The sequence below is a fragment of the Tinamus guttatus genome, unplaced genomic scaffold (genome assembly GCF_059628265.1).
Source record: "Tinamus guttatus ecotype Peru unplaced genomic scaffold, ASM5962826v1 Tinamus_guttatus_pri_ptg000060l, whole genome shotgun sequence".
Lineage (NCBI taxonomy): Eukaryota > Metazoa > Chordata > Aves > Tinamiformes > Tinamidae > Tinamus > Tinamus guttatus.
The window spans coordinates 4310513-4324318 of record NW_028288594.1 but is presented as its reverse complement, the minus strand read 5'-3'; the positions used below and the strand labels follow the sequence as shown (position 1 = coordinate 4324318).

Genomic DNA, 13806 nt, shown 5'->3' with positions numbered 1-13806 from the left:
TTTATCTTTCATGCAGTAGAGAAGGAGCTGGGTGTTTCAGCCTGATTTTTTTTTCCAGGCTTTGAGACAGCTTTACACATTAATAAATCCAAGTGTTGTAAGGTAGATCGCCGCAAAATCCAACCAGTGAGAAATTTGGCAGTGGGGAGTCAAGCTTTCTGCATAATAAAAGCAATTATTTCAAAAATATTCCAAAGTGGATGTGCAATGCAGACAGTATTTCTAAGTGACAGGCATTCAGTCTGTATTGAGAGACAGCAGCCAATGACCCATCAAACTAACCAGCACTTTTGCCTCAAAAGAGTAATCCAGAATATTTCTAGGGTCGCCATGGAACTAGAAGTGATTCTAGTGGATATTACATTTAGTTTGTGCAGCTCAGATAATAAGACTTCCCGTTTTGAGCAGTCATTTTATAGTAAGTGGATAGACTGTAATGTTTCTTAAGGGCTGAGATTTCTTTTTCCCCTTAGTTAAGTGCTGGGAGCCCAGTTGTCAGGCAGGGCTATGAGCCACGTGACAACCAAGGGAACTTCTGGCTGTTGTTTTGGGAAAGGGATAGGTTAACCTGCAGTTTCTAAAACTTTCCTTTGCGTGACTTTGCACGTCCAAAAAAAGGAAGGACTTATCACTTAGCCACATTTCCAGTCTGAGATTCAAGTGTCCTCCACCTCTGACTAGGCAAGTTGGACTTTTCTCACTGCAAACCAACAAGCACTTCAGTCATTTTTCTCTCTGGCTAACCCACACTGCTCAGGAGACTGCCAGTATCCCAGTATTTTAAGCTGCTGTAGAGTGTGTGTGTGTGTGTGTGTGTGCATGCTGCAGAGCTGATTGTGCCTGGGCAGCTTTAGTGAGGATTGGTTAGGACTCATAAACAGGGAGCTCGAATTTTCTTAGTGTGACAGGAGATGGCGGATTGCTGAGTTGCAGCAAAGAAATGCATGCGAGCACAGACATTTAGAATATGCAGGGTTATTTATAAGCGTAGCTGGAGTCCAGGGATTACAACAAACTGAGGACAAGCAGCACATCCAGGCTCTCTTGAGACACAGGCAGCAATAGGATAATTTCTGTCTTCATTCCCTGTTGTGCAGCCTGAAGGCCTGAGGCCATATATACACCAGCATATATATGCTCTTTAATACTTTTGAACGCTTCTGTCCCAGAGGCTAAAAATTAGCTAAAGGCCTATATGGAGGCTATATGGAGGGTTTTTTTTTTTTTTTTAAATACATAAACACCAGCTACCAGCCAATGTGCAGAGCACATCAGTCGCTGTCCCAGAGATAAAGTGCCCTGATGTGCTCTTGCTGCTGCAGGTGCAGCTCTGGTACCTAGGGAACTGTGTCTGGCACCCGCTGAGAACTGACCTTGACTCTTGGAGCCAGAAGTGGCAACCGAAAATGGTGTGACAAGCCAATAGGGGATGTAACCTGGGAAGGAGTATAGGGGCTGGATGAAGAGCAAGGCTTACAGAAGGGGGAATACTTCCTGCAGAATGAATGGAAGGATAATTATATCCCTAGCAATTGTTTGGAAGAGGAAGGAAAAGACTCTGTGAATTAGTTCAGGGGATTGTGAAGCTTGGGAAAGGAAATAGGGGAGGAAGGGCAGGATGATCTTTGTGTTTTTCATTAAGAATAGAGCAGCTGCTGTGCTGGCAATTGTCAAATAAATGTTTACAAGAGGTATTGATGTATGAAAGGCAGGTTTTATCCAGCGGTGTGGTAGAGGTGAAGCCTTGAATTCAGATGGGCAGCGTGATGCCCCCATTGAGGGGTCCCCCCATTTTCACTGGGGATATGCTTGGATGAAGCAGCATTGAGGCTCACAGGTTCATGCCTTTCTCTCCATGATCCTGAACCTTCTGCCATACTTGACCATGCCCATGATGGATTTCCGACAGCTGTTTACTGCAGTACTTCTTGCTGTTTGAATGCATTTAACCGCTATTTTGCGGGGCCTGTTCGTTGGAAGAGGGCTCTGTATGTGACTATGTGGCTTCCAGGTCATGGTGATCTTCTGATTCCGTTCCCAATGTCATCCCTTAGGAATTTCTTAGGGTCGCACCTATATACCCCTGTGTATAAGTGCACACAGAGGTACATTTCTGTATGCTGATCTACACACAAACTTCACACGTGTTCATGGCTGCACTGACAGTGCATGCAGGCATTTAGGCCGTGAAAAACAGTCATTTTGTGTGCTACCGCACTCTGATTTAAATCTTGGTCAGTATCTAGTGAGAGTGAATATGATAGAAGAAGCCTGTATGTTTTGTCTAATCACTCCTTCCTCAGGTGAAAATGATCTCATGTTTTCAGAAAGCGACCATGAGTTACAATGAAGAAACAGCCACATTCTAAGTTAGCTCCACAGCATGTCAAAGTATTTCTGTATTTTAATTTGTTTTCCTCTTGTCATGCACAGGAGTCTAAAAACAACCAATAAAATGCCAGCAGGTTATAGCTAGATATTTTTTTTTTCAAGCCTCATCTCATTTGTGATTAACCCTTCACCCCCAAGCATGTATAGAAAACTGGAACATAATAGGTGGGTATTGTTGAACTCTGAAAACCTCTTTTTTGGGGGGCAGTTTATTTTCTCTTCCTCACTGGCACAACAAAGCCTGTGCTTGTAATTGAAACACCGATGGACTAAATCTTTTTGCAACATGGTAATGATAATGGATTGAGTGTCCAGTGCTTGGCTAGTTGCTTTCTTGAAAAGGATGAGTGCTGCTTGTTTATTTAAATCTCCACAGTATTCAAGACCATGTCCAAATGTGATCGAAAGAGCAATCCCCGTCTCAAAGAGGCCTTTGAAAGGCTGACAGGGGAAGTGGATGCACACATGCAGGGAAGGATGCCAACTTCATGGTCGGAAGTACCTTGAAAATGAACTTCCTTTTAAAGTTACTCAGTAGATGGTTATTTAGTCATTCCAAAACAGAGTATTTCTTAAGACCATCTTAATGCAAACTGCACTCCAGGAGAAAGCTGAGCCCAAGGAAGCCAGTGGCGATGAGCACGAGCACTAACTCAGGGAGACGCTTTGGTACATGGTGGCTATTGGAGTATGGGGGAAAGGGAAGGAAGAAGCTTAAATAAGCACTGAGGCTAAAGCCAGTGTTAGAAGGGAAGATATACAGTGGCATAAGGGGAGGTCAGTGGAGAGGGGAAGACTAAATGACTGCTCAAATCCCTTTTTTATGGCCCCTCAGATAGCCACAGAGAACCAGTAAATTTGTAAGGAGTTTTCCCCAGCTAAGGGAACTTCTGCAGACTGGTGCTTGTGAGTTGGCAACCTGTGTTCATGGCAGCGCTTTCCTAGGGGAGCTGGCTGCCTTGTTGGCCCCAGCAGAGATTAGCCAATGTCAGGCAGGTCACGCCAGCACGGCCATATGGCACTGCGGCTGCCACTGCAGCTTGTACGGACGCAGCTCGGCCAACTCTAATGCCGCCTGGGTACAGCTAACTGTACCCACCGAGCTCTGTGGAGGCTGCAGCTCTCCGCAGGGAGCTAAGGAGCAGAACTCCCTGCTAACCTCAGGCAGTGGTTTGAAGTAGTTTAGTTATGTCAACACGATCCATGCAAACCTACCCTTCTCTTGCTTGTCCTTTTGTCTCTAAGCTAGCACTGCCTTCTCTCATCAAAGCTGTAAGCACTCTCAAGAGGTTTGAATTGCAGGGGATGGAGGATGCTAGAGAAAAGATTAGACACTGAAGTACAACCACTAATACAGCAGTAACTTGGGGACCTCTCCTTCAGGGATTCAGTCTCCTCCAATGCGTGCAGCACTGCATAGTTGGTGAGCTGCAGTATGCTCAGGGTAGGTCCCGGCAGGACTTTAAGCTTTCCTGCTGCCTTCTGTTGTTAAGAGTACTGATCAGAATGTTCCCCACAGTCTAGAAATATAAATGCTCCTCCCTTTTCTTGAAATGTGGACCAGTTGCTTTGCAAAATATTTAATCATCGAAGTTGGTCTCCGTGCCTGCTGCAGGGAGGTACCAGATAGTGCAGAGAAAGACCCCAGCTGGGAAAGAGTTAATAACAGGCAAAAGCCCGGGCTCTCCCCCGCCTCCCTCCTTTTTCCCCTCCTTCCTCTGCTCCCTCCCTCTCCCTCTCTCTCTGTTAAGTCTTGACCAGGGAGTGAAAGGAGGCGGGTGCTGGGCAGAGTTTGGCTCAGGTCCTTGCAAAACTTTTTTCCCGGTGCTAGAAGTAAAGGCACCCAGGAGGGCAAGGGCCCGGGCTGGCGCGGGTGCCTGCAGCAGAGCTGGCGCCAGGGCGCAGAGCGCAGGGCTCTGCACTGCTCACCAGGGGATGAAACCTCCCGGCTCTCCTCACCGGGACTGACTCTTTCCTCTCTTTGTGTTTATTGAAACTCCTCCCCTTGGCGTCAGGTTTTCCTGAAGGAAGCTCTTGAGCAGAAGCTGGAGAAGGATCGGGAAGAGGAGTTGAGGAAAGCAGCTATAGTCATCCGGGCCCACATCTTGGGCTACATGGCAAGGTCAGTGCTGTGGGCTGCCCCCCCATCCCTTTGCTTGCGTGCCTGAGATCACCCTGACCCCTTACTTTGCTCTCGGGTCTCCTTGCCACAGCTTCCCTCCTCCCTGCCTTTACTGCAAGGGCGAGCAGCAGCATCTGCCCTCTCCTCTGCTGGTACCAGTTCTGCCAAACCCCTGCTGTTCCTGTGCCACCTCTTCTTGAATTCTGCACATGCCTGCACCTTCCCTTATGATCTGCTCAACAGGCTTCTGCAGGGACCTCTGTACCCACTGCCTGCCTCTGAGGGCACCTTTTCCTTGCCTTCAGGGCGTTCCAGGCTGGGCTCCACCTATGCTTTGGGTCCTCTCCTTTCCCTTATGTCTGTCAACTCTATTTACTGCTCCCCCTGCATATTGCTGCTTCTTCCCTCCCAGCTCTGCCTTTGCTCACACTCTTTCCTTGCCCTGCCTGTTTGCCTCGTGATCTCCCTCTCCTTTTAATTAACTCTTCAAAATTGGGTTTTGGCCAGCCTTGCACCCGTAATCTCCTCTCAGCCGCTCCCTTTTGCACCTGACCAGGGGAGGGCTGGGAGAGCCAACTGCAGACAAGCTGCCCCTCCTCTGCCCCCTGCAGCTGCCTCCTTAGTGGCTGTGGCACGCACACTTAATCCCGAGGAGATGCTCTTTCCTGGCTGGTCTCTGCTCCAGACACCTGTCAGTCAGGGCTGTGAGGAGGTGACATCCCTGGCTGGCAGAGCTGTTTCGGCAGCTCTTATTAGAGCTCCCATTTCACCCGTTTCATTCTGCTTTGGGAAATGTGTTAAAAAGGTTTTACCCTGCCTTGCCAGTGTGGCATATCAACAGAATACACACCAGTCCTGGAGGCTTTTATTCATTTATTTATTTCCCCTTTGGAGGACAAATGAGCTTGTTTGTACATGAGATTGCAAGTTCTTTGTGTCAAGGCCTGTGCTCTATTTTACTTTGTGTTTAGCATTTGGAGAAATGGGTAAGCATTTACATGCACAGAAAGATTGATTTTTCTGGGAAACATCACTGCAAGTAAACTCTGTTTTTGATTTTCTGAGTTCCTGGGAAGGTAACTACTGGCTTGTAGGGCTGTGACAGAGATAGCATTCATCCTGGCTAGAAATCCTGTGGCCTTCATTCTGCAGATCTGGATTCCTTGTCCCACATGTTGTTCTTCCAGATCTCATCCTCAGAAAAAGCCATGTTTGTGCAGCCAGAGTGGAAATCCTCCCAGAGCAGCTGGAGGCAACTGGGCTTTGCAGGAGAGGAGAGCAGGGAGTGAGAAAAGAGCAAGGAAGAGAGCCTGGGACTTTTCTGTGAAGAGTTTACAGTTGCACTGCACCCATGTTGGGGAAGGTCTAGTGGGCAGGAAATCATCTGGGCAACTGGCGAATGCTTTGGGCAGTGCTGCCTTAAGTTCGATACCGTTTCTGTTAGTCTTGCAAGAAAAAAGTGTCGTTTGGGCTCATGCAAAGTAGGCTAGCAAAGAGATACATGTGCCATAAGAAGGATTTTACTGATCTTTCCTTTGTGAGCATGTTCGGAGAGCTTGAGATGCAGCTGTTAGAGATGGAAAGTTTGCTTTGCTCTTTCTCCCAGCAGCCTAGGGTTCCTTGAATGGTCACTAAAGTGGAAGATAAGAAAATCTAGACCATGCAAATGACTCTGTTATCTGTAGCAAAACCATGGAATCCTGAGTTGCAGGTAACAGCCTTACCAGCTAAAATGCACAAAACCATTCTTAGGGTTGCAGGGTCAAAGAAGAATATTTGGTATAAATTTGTCAGCGTGTCTGGATCCTGTCAGTCTTTATTGCTTAGGATAAGAAAGTGATAGGAAATTACTTAATAGCGATGTGGTCTGTGGTCCTTGGAGATACAACTGCCAACTTTAGTTCATCAACGGCATAATTAATTAAATTCCAAAGGCAGCACTGGAGCTAGCAGACGTGCTGACCGCTCTTGTGATACATGGTCAGGATGTCTCCAACTTCTCTATGGGGGCTGCAGGCTGAATTTGTTTGGGCAGTGCAGGAGGGAGAGTAGAAGGCTGTACATGAGGAGTCAAGCATGGGCTGTGCAGCAGCTCCAGCTGAACTCTGCATGTGAGCTCTGCTGTGGTCATGAGGAAGGAGGGAGCACTTCAGTCTGGCAGATTAGTAGGCAGAGCTGGCCTGTAGCTGGGCAGGGCTTGGCACACGCTGCACTTGACAGTTTCTGGCAGATGCATTTTGTAGAAGTCAGAGTGCCCTTTCTGATGCACTAATATCTGCCTTAGCAGAGGGTGCATGTGCAGCTGTTCGCACCCCCTGTGCATGTGGGACAGCAGAAGCAGGGCTGAGGGAACCACAGCCCAAGTGCAATTCTGCAAAACCTCCCAATTCTTATCACTGCTTCCCTTTTCTTTACTGTGTGTTTCCTCCATTTGACTTGATCCTTTTGGGGGGGAAAAAAAAAAAAAAAAAAAGGAAAGATTTCTGCATACTACAACTATATTAACTATATTCTGCCCTCCCTGATTTTATTGACTAGGTTTAAGTGTCTGATGTGCAAGGAGGTGGCAAGCTGTCAGCATGGCCCCTGTTTGCCATACAAAGAGGATTTGATTGCAAGGAAGGGGATTTTGAAGTGTATCTTTTCCTCATGGGGTTGTAGAATGTATGTGTGAAAGACATTTGAGAATGCTGTGCTATTTCCAGCATGCTTTCTAGGACTATAAAACCTCACAGGATTACTGCAGCTTGCTGCTCTAAGCTCCTGTGTAATACAGCCCATAGGATTTCCCTGTGCAAATTCTGGTGCATGGAGTAGGGTAGATTTTGATTCAAATAATACTAGTGATAATTTCACTACAGCAAGGTATGCATTAAGGGCTCTAAATATTTTCAGATGCTTTAAAAATACCTAGTTTGTTTCCAGTCTAAATAGACTTCAAGTCAATACAGTTTTGTTTTTTTCCCTAAAGATAAATAGAAATGCCCTCAAAATGGCTGTCATCTGGGTACTTTGACTGGGACCAAGTTCTTTAGTCTTCTTTTTTCTAAGATCAAGCATCTGAAGTCTCTTTTTCTAGAAGTCAAGTTTTCCAGTTCTGGTTTTGTTTTCTCATTAATCACTTGAGATTAACATTGCTCTTCAAGCAGAGCGCTAGCAATGAACTCAAGATAACGGTAGCAGTGCCCTCTCCTCCTACACAGTATTCTTGCTTGCAAGTATAAAAATCCCAGTAGGCTTTTCTCTGTAGTAGTATGTTGGGAGATTGCCCTCAGCTGATGATCCCTGTGGCCCAGCCTTCTAATTCCTTACACAGACTCTTTCATCAGGTCTATTTGGCCTTTGTTTCCTTAATACAAGACCTTATGTTTGGTTCTTTCTAATAGTTTAATATTTGCTTGCATCTAGTTAACAAATTGATTCAGATTACTGTATAACAGTCACAGTTGCCCAGTTTTTGTATCATGTACAGAATTCCAACAGTGACCTTTTTTATTTCAAGTTCTTAGTAAAAACTGCTCAGTAATGCAGAAGTAAGAACTGACTCTGTTATGACTACACTAGGCTAGAAACATAATGAATGACAATTCTTTTATTTTGGGCCTTAACCATGTTTTGGGTTTCTTTAAAGTGCCAAGCTGATTTTGATTTTTATCGTTTAAGCAAAATGTTGCTGAATTTAAGTACATGCTTTATGGAAGCCTGTTATGTTAACAGGTTTACGTTAAGCAATGAAACTTGGATCACTCAGTTCTCCCTCAAATACTACCAGATTAATGTGACAAGATCTACTTTTGCCCTGTTTTGTGCTCACTCTTCCTGGTGTTCCTTTTGACAACTTTAAAGATGAGATATTGGGCAAGATTTGTTCTCAAACAGTAAGGCCATTTGTATTTTTTTATATAATAAATCCATGCTGAGTCATCATGCTACTTACACAGCATATGCATGTGCATGCAATACAAGTAGGCTTTGGACCCATAGACCTTCTGTTTCCATGGTCCAAATATCTGTCCTCCTTCCTCAGATAGTCCTCACAAAAGTAGATGCCTATGGAAACAGAAATCAGTAATAGATGTAGGAGTATGGGCAGAGAGGAGAAAAAGATTTATGGGTCATGGTAGCAGAGGAAAAGAAATTGTGTTACTTCTGAGCAATAATATTCCAGGTCCATTCATTTGTGGATTTGGTAAGGTTGGCTGATACCCCAGGGCATGGAAAATGCGGTGTATGAACTGCTTCACGTCCTGCTAAGTGTCTGGTTCTGTTTTTAGGAAGAAGTATCAAAAAGTGCTAGCCAGTGTTGTTACAATCCAAAAGAACTACCGAGCCTACTTCTGGAAGAAGACCTTGCTGCGGCTGAAGGCCGCTGCAGTCGTCCTGCAGAAGCACTGGCGTGGCCACCTGGCCCGCAGCCTCTACCAGCACCTGCTGCAGCAGGAACAGCGACGGAAGCTGGAAGTGGAGGAGAGGAGGAGGAGGCAAGAGGAGGAAGAACTGATCAGAAGAAAGGAAGAGGAAAGACAATGGCAAGAAGAGGAGGCGCGTAGGAGGAAACGGGAAGAGGAAGAGGTGAAGGAAAGGTACAGCATGGTATCTTGCACTCATAGTTCCCTCGTACTGAAACTGCCAGGTGTAAGAGAGGGTCTGTGGCCTTGGCACGGCAATGACATGGGGCAGCAATTCCCTGAGACAGTGTCCTAGTGCTGGAACAGGGGTGGCGTGGGATGTAGGTGACTCAGAATGGAAAAGCAGGGTGGAAAATGTGTATTGAAGAAGAACTAGCACTGTGAGGCCATGCTAAAGTTCATAGGTCTCTGGTCTGCCCAAAGAGCCAAGTCAGGAAACAAGGAAAGAAAAAGTTAGAGAATGGTCAGATAAATCAGATTACAAAGAACTAATCTGAACTTGTTGGAAGTGTGCTTGCTTTGAGAACCGGCTGAAGCAGTTTGAATCAACCTTTGTGGATAGCAGTGGAGGTTCCATAAAGCTGGAAAATACACAAACTTAATTGATGACTTTTGCATATACTTAAGTGATCTGCATAATTGATCTACTTCTTTCTGTGATAGCTTATGATGCACCCTGTGAATAAAGAAAAGCTTAAGAGGATAGGGGCTTTGGTGTATTCTGACAATATTCATAAGATACTATAAGGAATGTATTTTTGATATGACTTGGTAAAATCAGAGTACGATTGTTGTTTTGTCTGATGAGAAAAAGTGCATTTTTATTAGTAAAGATAGTCTTTATTTTGTAAGTAAAAAAGAAATACTGGATGGGGTTCTTAAGGACTGTGCTACATGCAGTATTGATGCATTTTTTTCATAATAAGTTGGATGATGAAATATGACTATGCTTATTAAATTTGCACATAATACCATCTGGTGAGGGTCTGCAAGGGTATAGCCAGACAGGATTATAATTCAAAATGATTTTGGCAAATTGAAGGAATGGTCTGGGAAACATAGATTAATACTCACTACAGGCAAGTATGCAGATCTACAGTTAGGAATAATCAAATGCAGAAAAGTGGAGGAAAGACTAGTTAAACATCAGTAAGATAGTCTGGAGGCTTTAAGCCAAGTATTACCAGTTCATGCTGTAGTGAGAGAAAGCAAATGCTATATATAAACAAGATTGTTTCTGTAAGATTTGGAGTGTTTATTTTTCTCTGTTTGACATGGATAAGTTGGAATACTGTCCTTAATTTTAAGTATCACATTTCAGAAACAGTGTAAGGATAGATGGAGACCACTAAGAAATATCAGAAGTCTAGAATATATGAGGGTCAGCTGAACTAATCAGTGTGCAGGCTGTAGGCAGCATGTCTGATTTGCTTTGAAGTGGTGGTTCTTGCACCCTCATATCACTTGAGCCAGTTGCTTAATGTGCTGTTGCCAGTAGGGATCTTTCAACAGAGGCTGGAACCATCTCAGTCCCACTTATGTTAGTTTTCACCAAGAACACTGAGAACATGTCCCGATCCTTTTAAAGAAAGAGAAAAGGAGAAAGTGAGAGGTCTAAGGACATTGCAACTTGCAGCTACAATTTAGAATTTGGTTGGGAAAAGCTCTAGGGCCTGGGAAAAAACTGTTATTGCACTGAGAAAGATTGAATTATAAGTTTGAAAGCTACCACCGCCTTTCTGAATTTAGCTACACAGTGGTCGCTGTGGGAAGATGCTGCCAACGAGCCGCATCCTATCACTGTTGGCATTTGTCTACTGGTTCAATTGCTTGTAGCATGCTGACCGTGGACAAAGTGGCCCTGGGGACAGCATTCCCTTGAAATGTTGCCTTAGTATGGCTGGGGATACAGCACTGTGGAATTTCTTTCTTTAGTCGTGTTTACTAACAAACTGGCTCTTACAGCCTTTACTTGTAAACTGAGAAGTTTTGTAAGCTGGAAGACTAAGGTCTTCAGGACAGAAAGCCTTCTGCTTAGCCATTTCAAAAGAAATGATTTGGTAAACTCTTCCAGAGTTTAATAGTATGTCAAATGCAAAACACAGTCTCAGCGCTTGGTTTATAATAGTTCTATTTTAGCAAAACAAACACAAAGCTTCTTGAAATCAGTCAATTATGTATGTAGAACCTCATTTAATATCCATAGACTTACAGCACTTCCCACTATGCCCAGAGGCTTCAGTGCACATTTATCATGAATCTAACTGATCTGTGTTTCTATCCCTGTTTCCAATGACCTTCCTCCTACGTTCCAGTTAATCTAACTTCCTGCCTGATGTGGAAGTTAAGTGCAAGGGGAAAATGTGTTGTATCTCCAAAGGACGTGCCATCCCCAGAAGAATTCAAGTTTTACTAACTTAAAAAAAAAAAAAAAAAACTTAAGTTTGTTGTGTAATAACTATCTTCTTTTAAGCCTACCCATGGACAGATGGTGTGTCCATGTAATTCTTAAAGCTCCATGTAGGAGAGCTGCATGTATGTCTGACTATCACGTCTTGTTTTTAACAGAGAAAAGGAGCAACTGAATGCTCTACTCCAGGTGGCTCAGGTAAGTTCAAAATTTTATCCTTTCCAAATGTCTCCTCTGAGGATCTATGAAAGGTTCTCCATTGCCTACGCTTTCCCCTCGAGCTAATATCTCTGCTTTATTGTGGCAAGGCTGCTTAGAAAATGGGCTTTGTTCACTCACAACCTGCAGGTGTTTGGCTTTGGCAGAAGTGCATAGAGCTACCGAGCTTTTTTTTTTCCACACAACTCATGTACCAGCTTGCATAGTTCCTGTTTGAATATTTCAGTCCTGAACATGCAACATCCTTTTTTTTCCCCCTCTCTGCTACTTCAGCTTATTACATGACCTTGTGATGTGCCGCACTGTGACACAGTCTGTTTTGCTGGATTGTTGCCTGTAACAGCCAAAATAAAGGGTGTACAAGGCTGTTGCCACAGCTAAAATAAACCCCTTGTAACTGATCTAATTGGCTGCTACTTGATATTTTAGAAGAACAGACATGTAACCCAAGGGGTGTGAAAACAGTCGTATATTTTCTGGTCTTTTTTCCTTTAGCATTTGCTCCCCAGTTTTGGGCCAGTTCTGTTCAGAAGAGATGAAACATTAGAATATAACAATTTATTTATGCATGTGACATTGTCCAAAAAGGGAGGAAGGAATTTCCAGATGCTTCTATCCAAATTCTAGTATATAGAGTGGCTGACAGACAGACTCTTCTGCAGTCAGCTCTTTTGCACTGTTCAGAAACGAAGTAGATTGCTGAAAGCAGGTAGCTGAAGATCCAGCAGCTCTACCTGTAACTTTTACACCATGGAAGATTGCAATTGCCAGTCAGAAAATGAGAGGTTACTTAGCATAATACTTCTGGAAAAAAGGAAGTGCAAGACAAGCACAGGAGATAGGGAGGATGGAAGGTCCAGACAAGGACCTCCTGTAGGTTAACGAAACAGCATTAACTTTAACATTGTGACAAATTCCTTAAGGTTGAACTAGTAAAGACTGAAGAGGCAGATATTCCCCTGCAAGAAGAAGAGAGACATCAAATGGAGGAGATCTTAAGACTGGAAAAGGAAATTGAGAAATTGCAGAAGCAGAAGGAGGATCACATGTCCATCATCTGTGAAAGCACCAGAAATGAAATTAATCGGCAGAGAGAAGAAGAGATCCAGAGGCTGGAAAAGGAGGCATCCAGGGTTGCCCAGGAGTTTTTGGAGCTGCTGGATTTTGGCAATCTAGATGAAAGTGTGCAGAATTTAGAGCACTCGCTCTCCAGTGAGGGAACACTCAACATAGACTGTAGTCTGGTGGCACCATTGGCTGAAGAAGAAGTTGATGAGGGCTTTCATGCTGATGACGAAGGACGACCGACTTCCAGTTTGGTGGTCTTGAATCAGCACAGTACAAGAAACAGCGATAACTGTTCAGAGGAAAATGTGAACACAAGCCTGTCACTTCTCCAAAGGGAAGTGGGAGAGGTTGTCACCACTCCAGGCCAATCTGTGGAAAGAACCATAAGGCCCAAGGAGCAGAGTGCCCCATCTGACCTGGGGGGAAGCATTTACAGTGCAGTCTCAGACACACAGAGGAGTAACAGTGGAGAGGTGGGAGAGCCAGTTTACAATTTGCCCCCGGATGTGGAGTCCGACTATGACCATGAGGAGTTTGATGGCTGTGGAGATGCAGGTAGTGCTTCAGCTGAGCCTCTGAATGGTGAGGAAATCCTGAGACACTCCCGTGGCACCAGCATGGACTCCAATCGTGGCAGCCTGGACTCGGTAAGAATCCCTCCCTTTGCTTTTCCAAACACAAGTATGACTTCTTTGATGTTCATAGCTTATCACAGCTTATTACTCTCAATGGGTAAGATTCATGAAAAATTCAGGTGCTACTCAGTCATGGCATAAACCATGGAAAGAATTAAGTGCCTCTAAAGTGAGGATACCATCAATACTCGCTGACCCAGCAGTACTTGCTTTTTATAGTTAATGGCAAGAGAGGGAAAATGAATGAGTGGAAAAGGAGGGCAGAGAGGATAGACAGCAAAGAGCAGAAAAAAAAAGACAGGAGAAAAAAGAGGGCACACATTTAGGAAAGGAAAAGAACTGCTGCCTTTAAGTATTAAAATAATGGAGCCAGATGAAGTTGCGTTTAAGATGAAGGAAATGAAAGGGTTATGGGATTTCAAGTGCGAAGTACTTTCTTTTGACTGAGGGCCATTATCTGCTTGGAGAACAGAAGTGAATAAACTCTGTGATGTTATTTCAGTAATTTAGATCTTTGTTTTAGGGTTCACTTATTCTAGAATGTGCAATTGG

The 13806-nt window shown here is 44.3% G+C and overlaps 1 protein-coding gene across 1 annotated transcript in view; it reads left to right on the top strand.

Moving 5' to 3' along the window:
- The window catches only part of LOC104566030 (unconventional myosin-X-like), an 87515-nt gene that overhangs the window by 52384 nt on the left and 21325 nt on the right, over positions 1-13806 (top strand). Inside the window, exons 22-25 of the mRNA XM_088540360.1 lie at positions 4407-4513; positions 8788-9096; positions 11491-11530; positions 12475-13266. Coding sequence (XP_088396486.1) covers positions 4407-4513; positions 8788-9096; positions 11491-11530; positions 12475-13266 — 1248 coding nt within the window. The remainder of the gene's footprint in view (positions 1-4406; positions 4514-8787; positions 9097-11490; positions 11531-12474; positions 13267-13806) is intronic.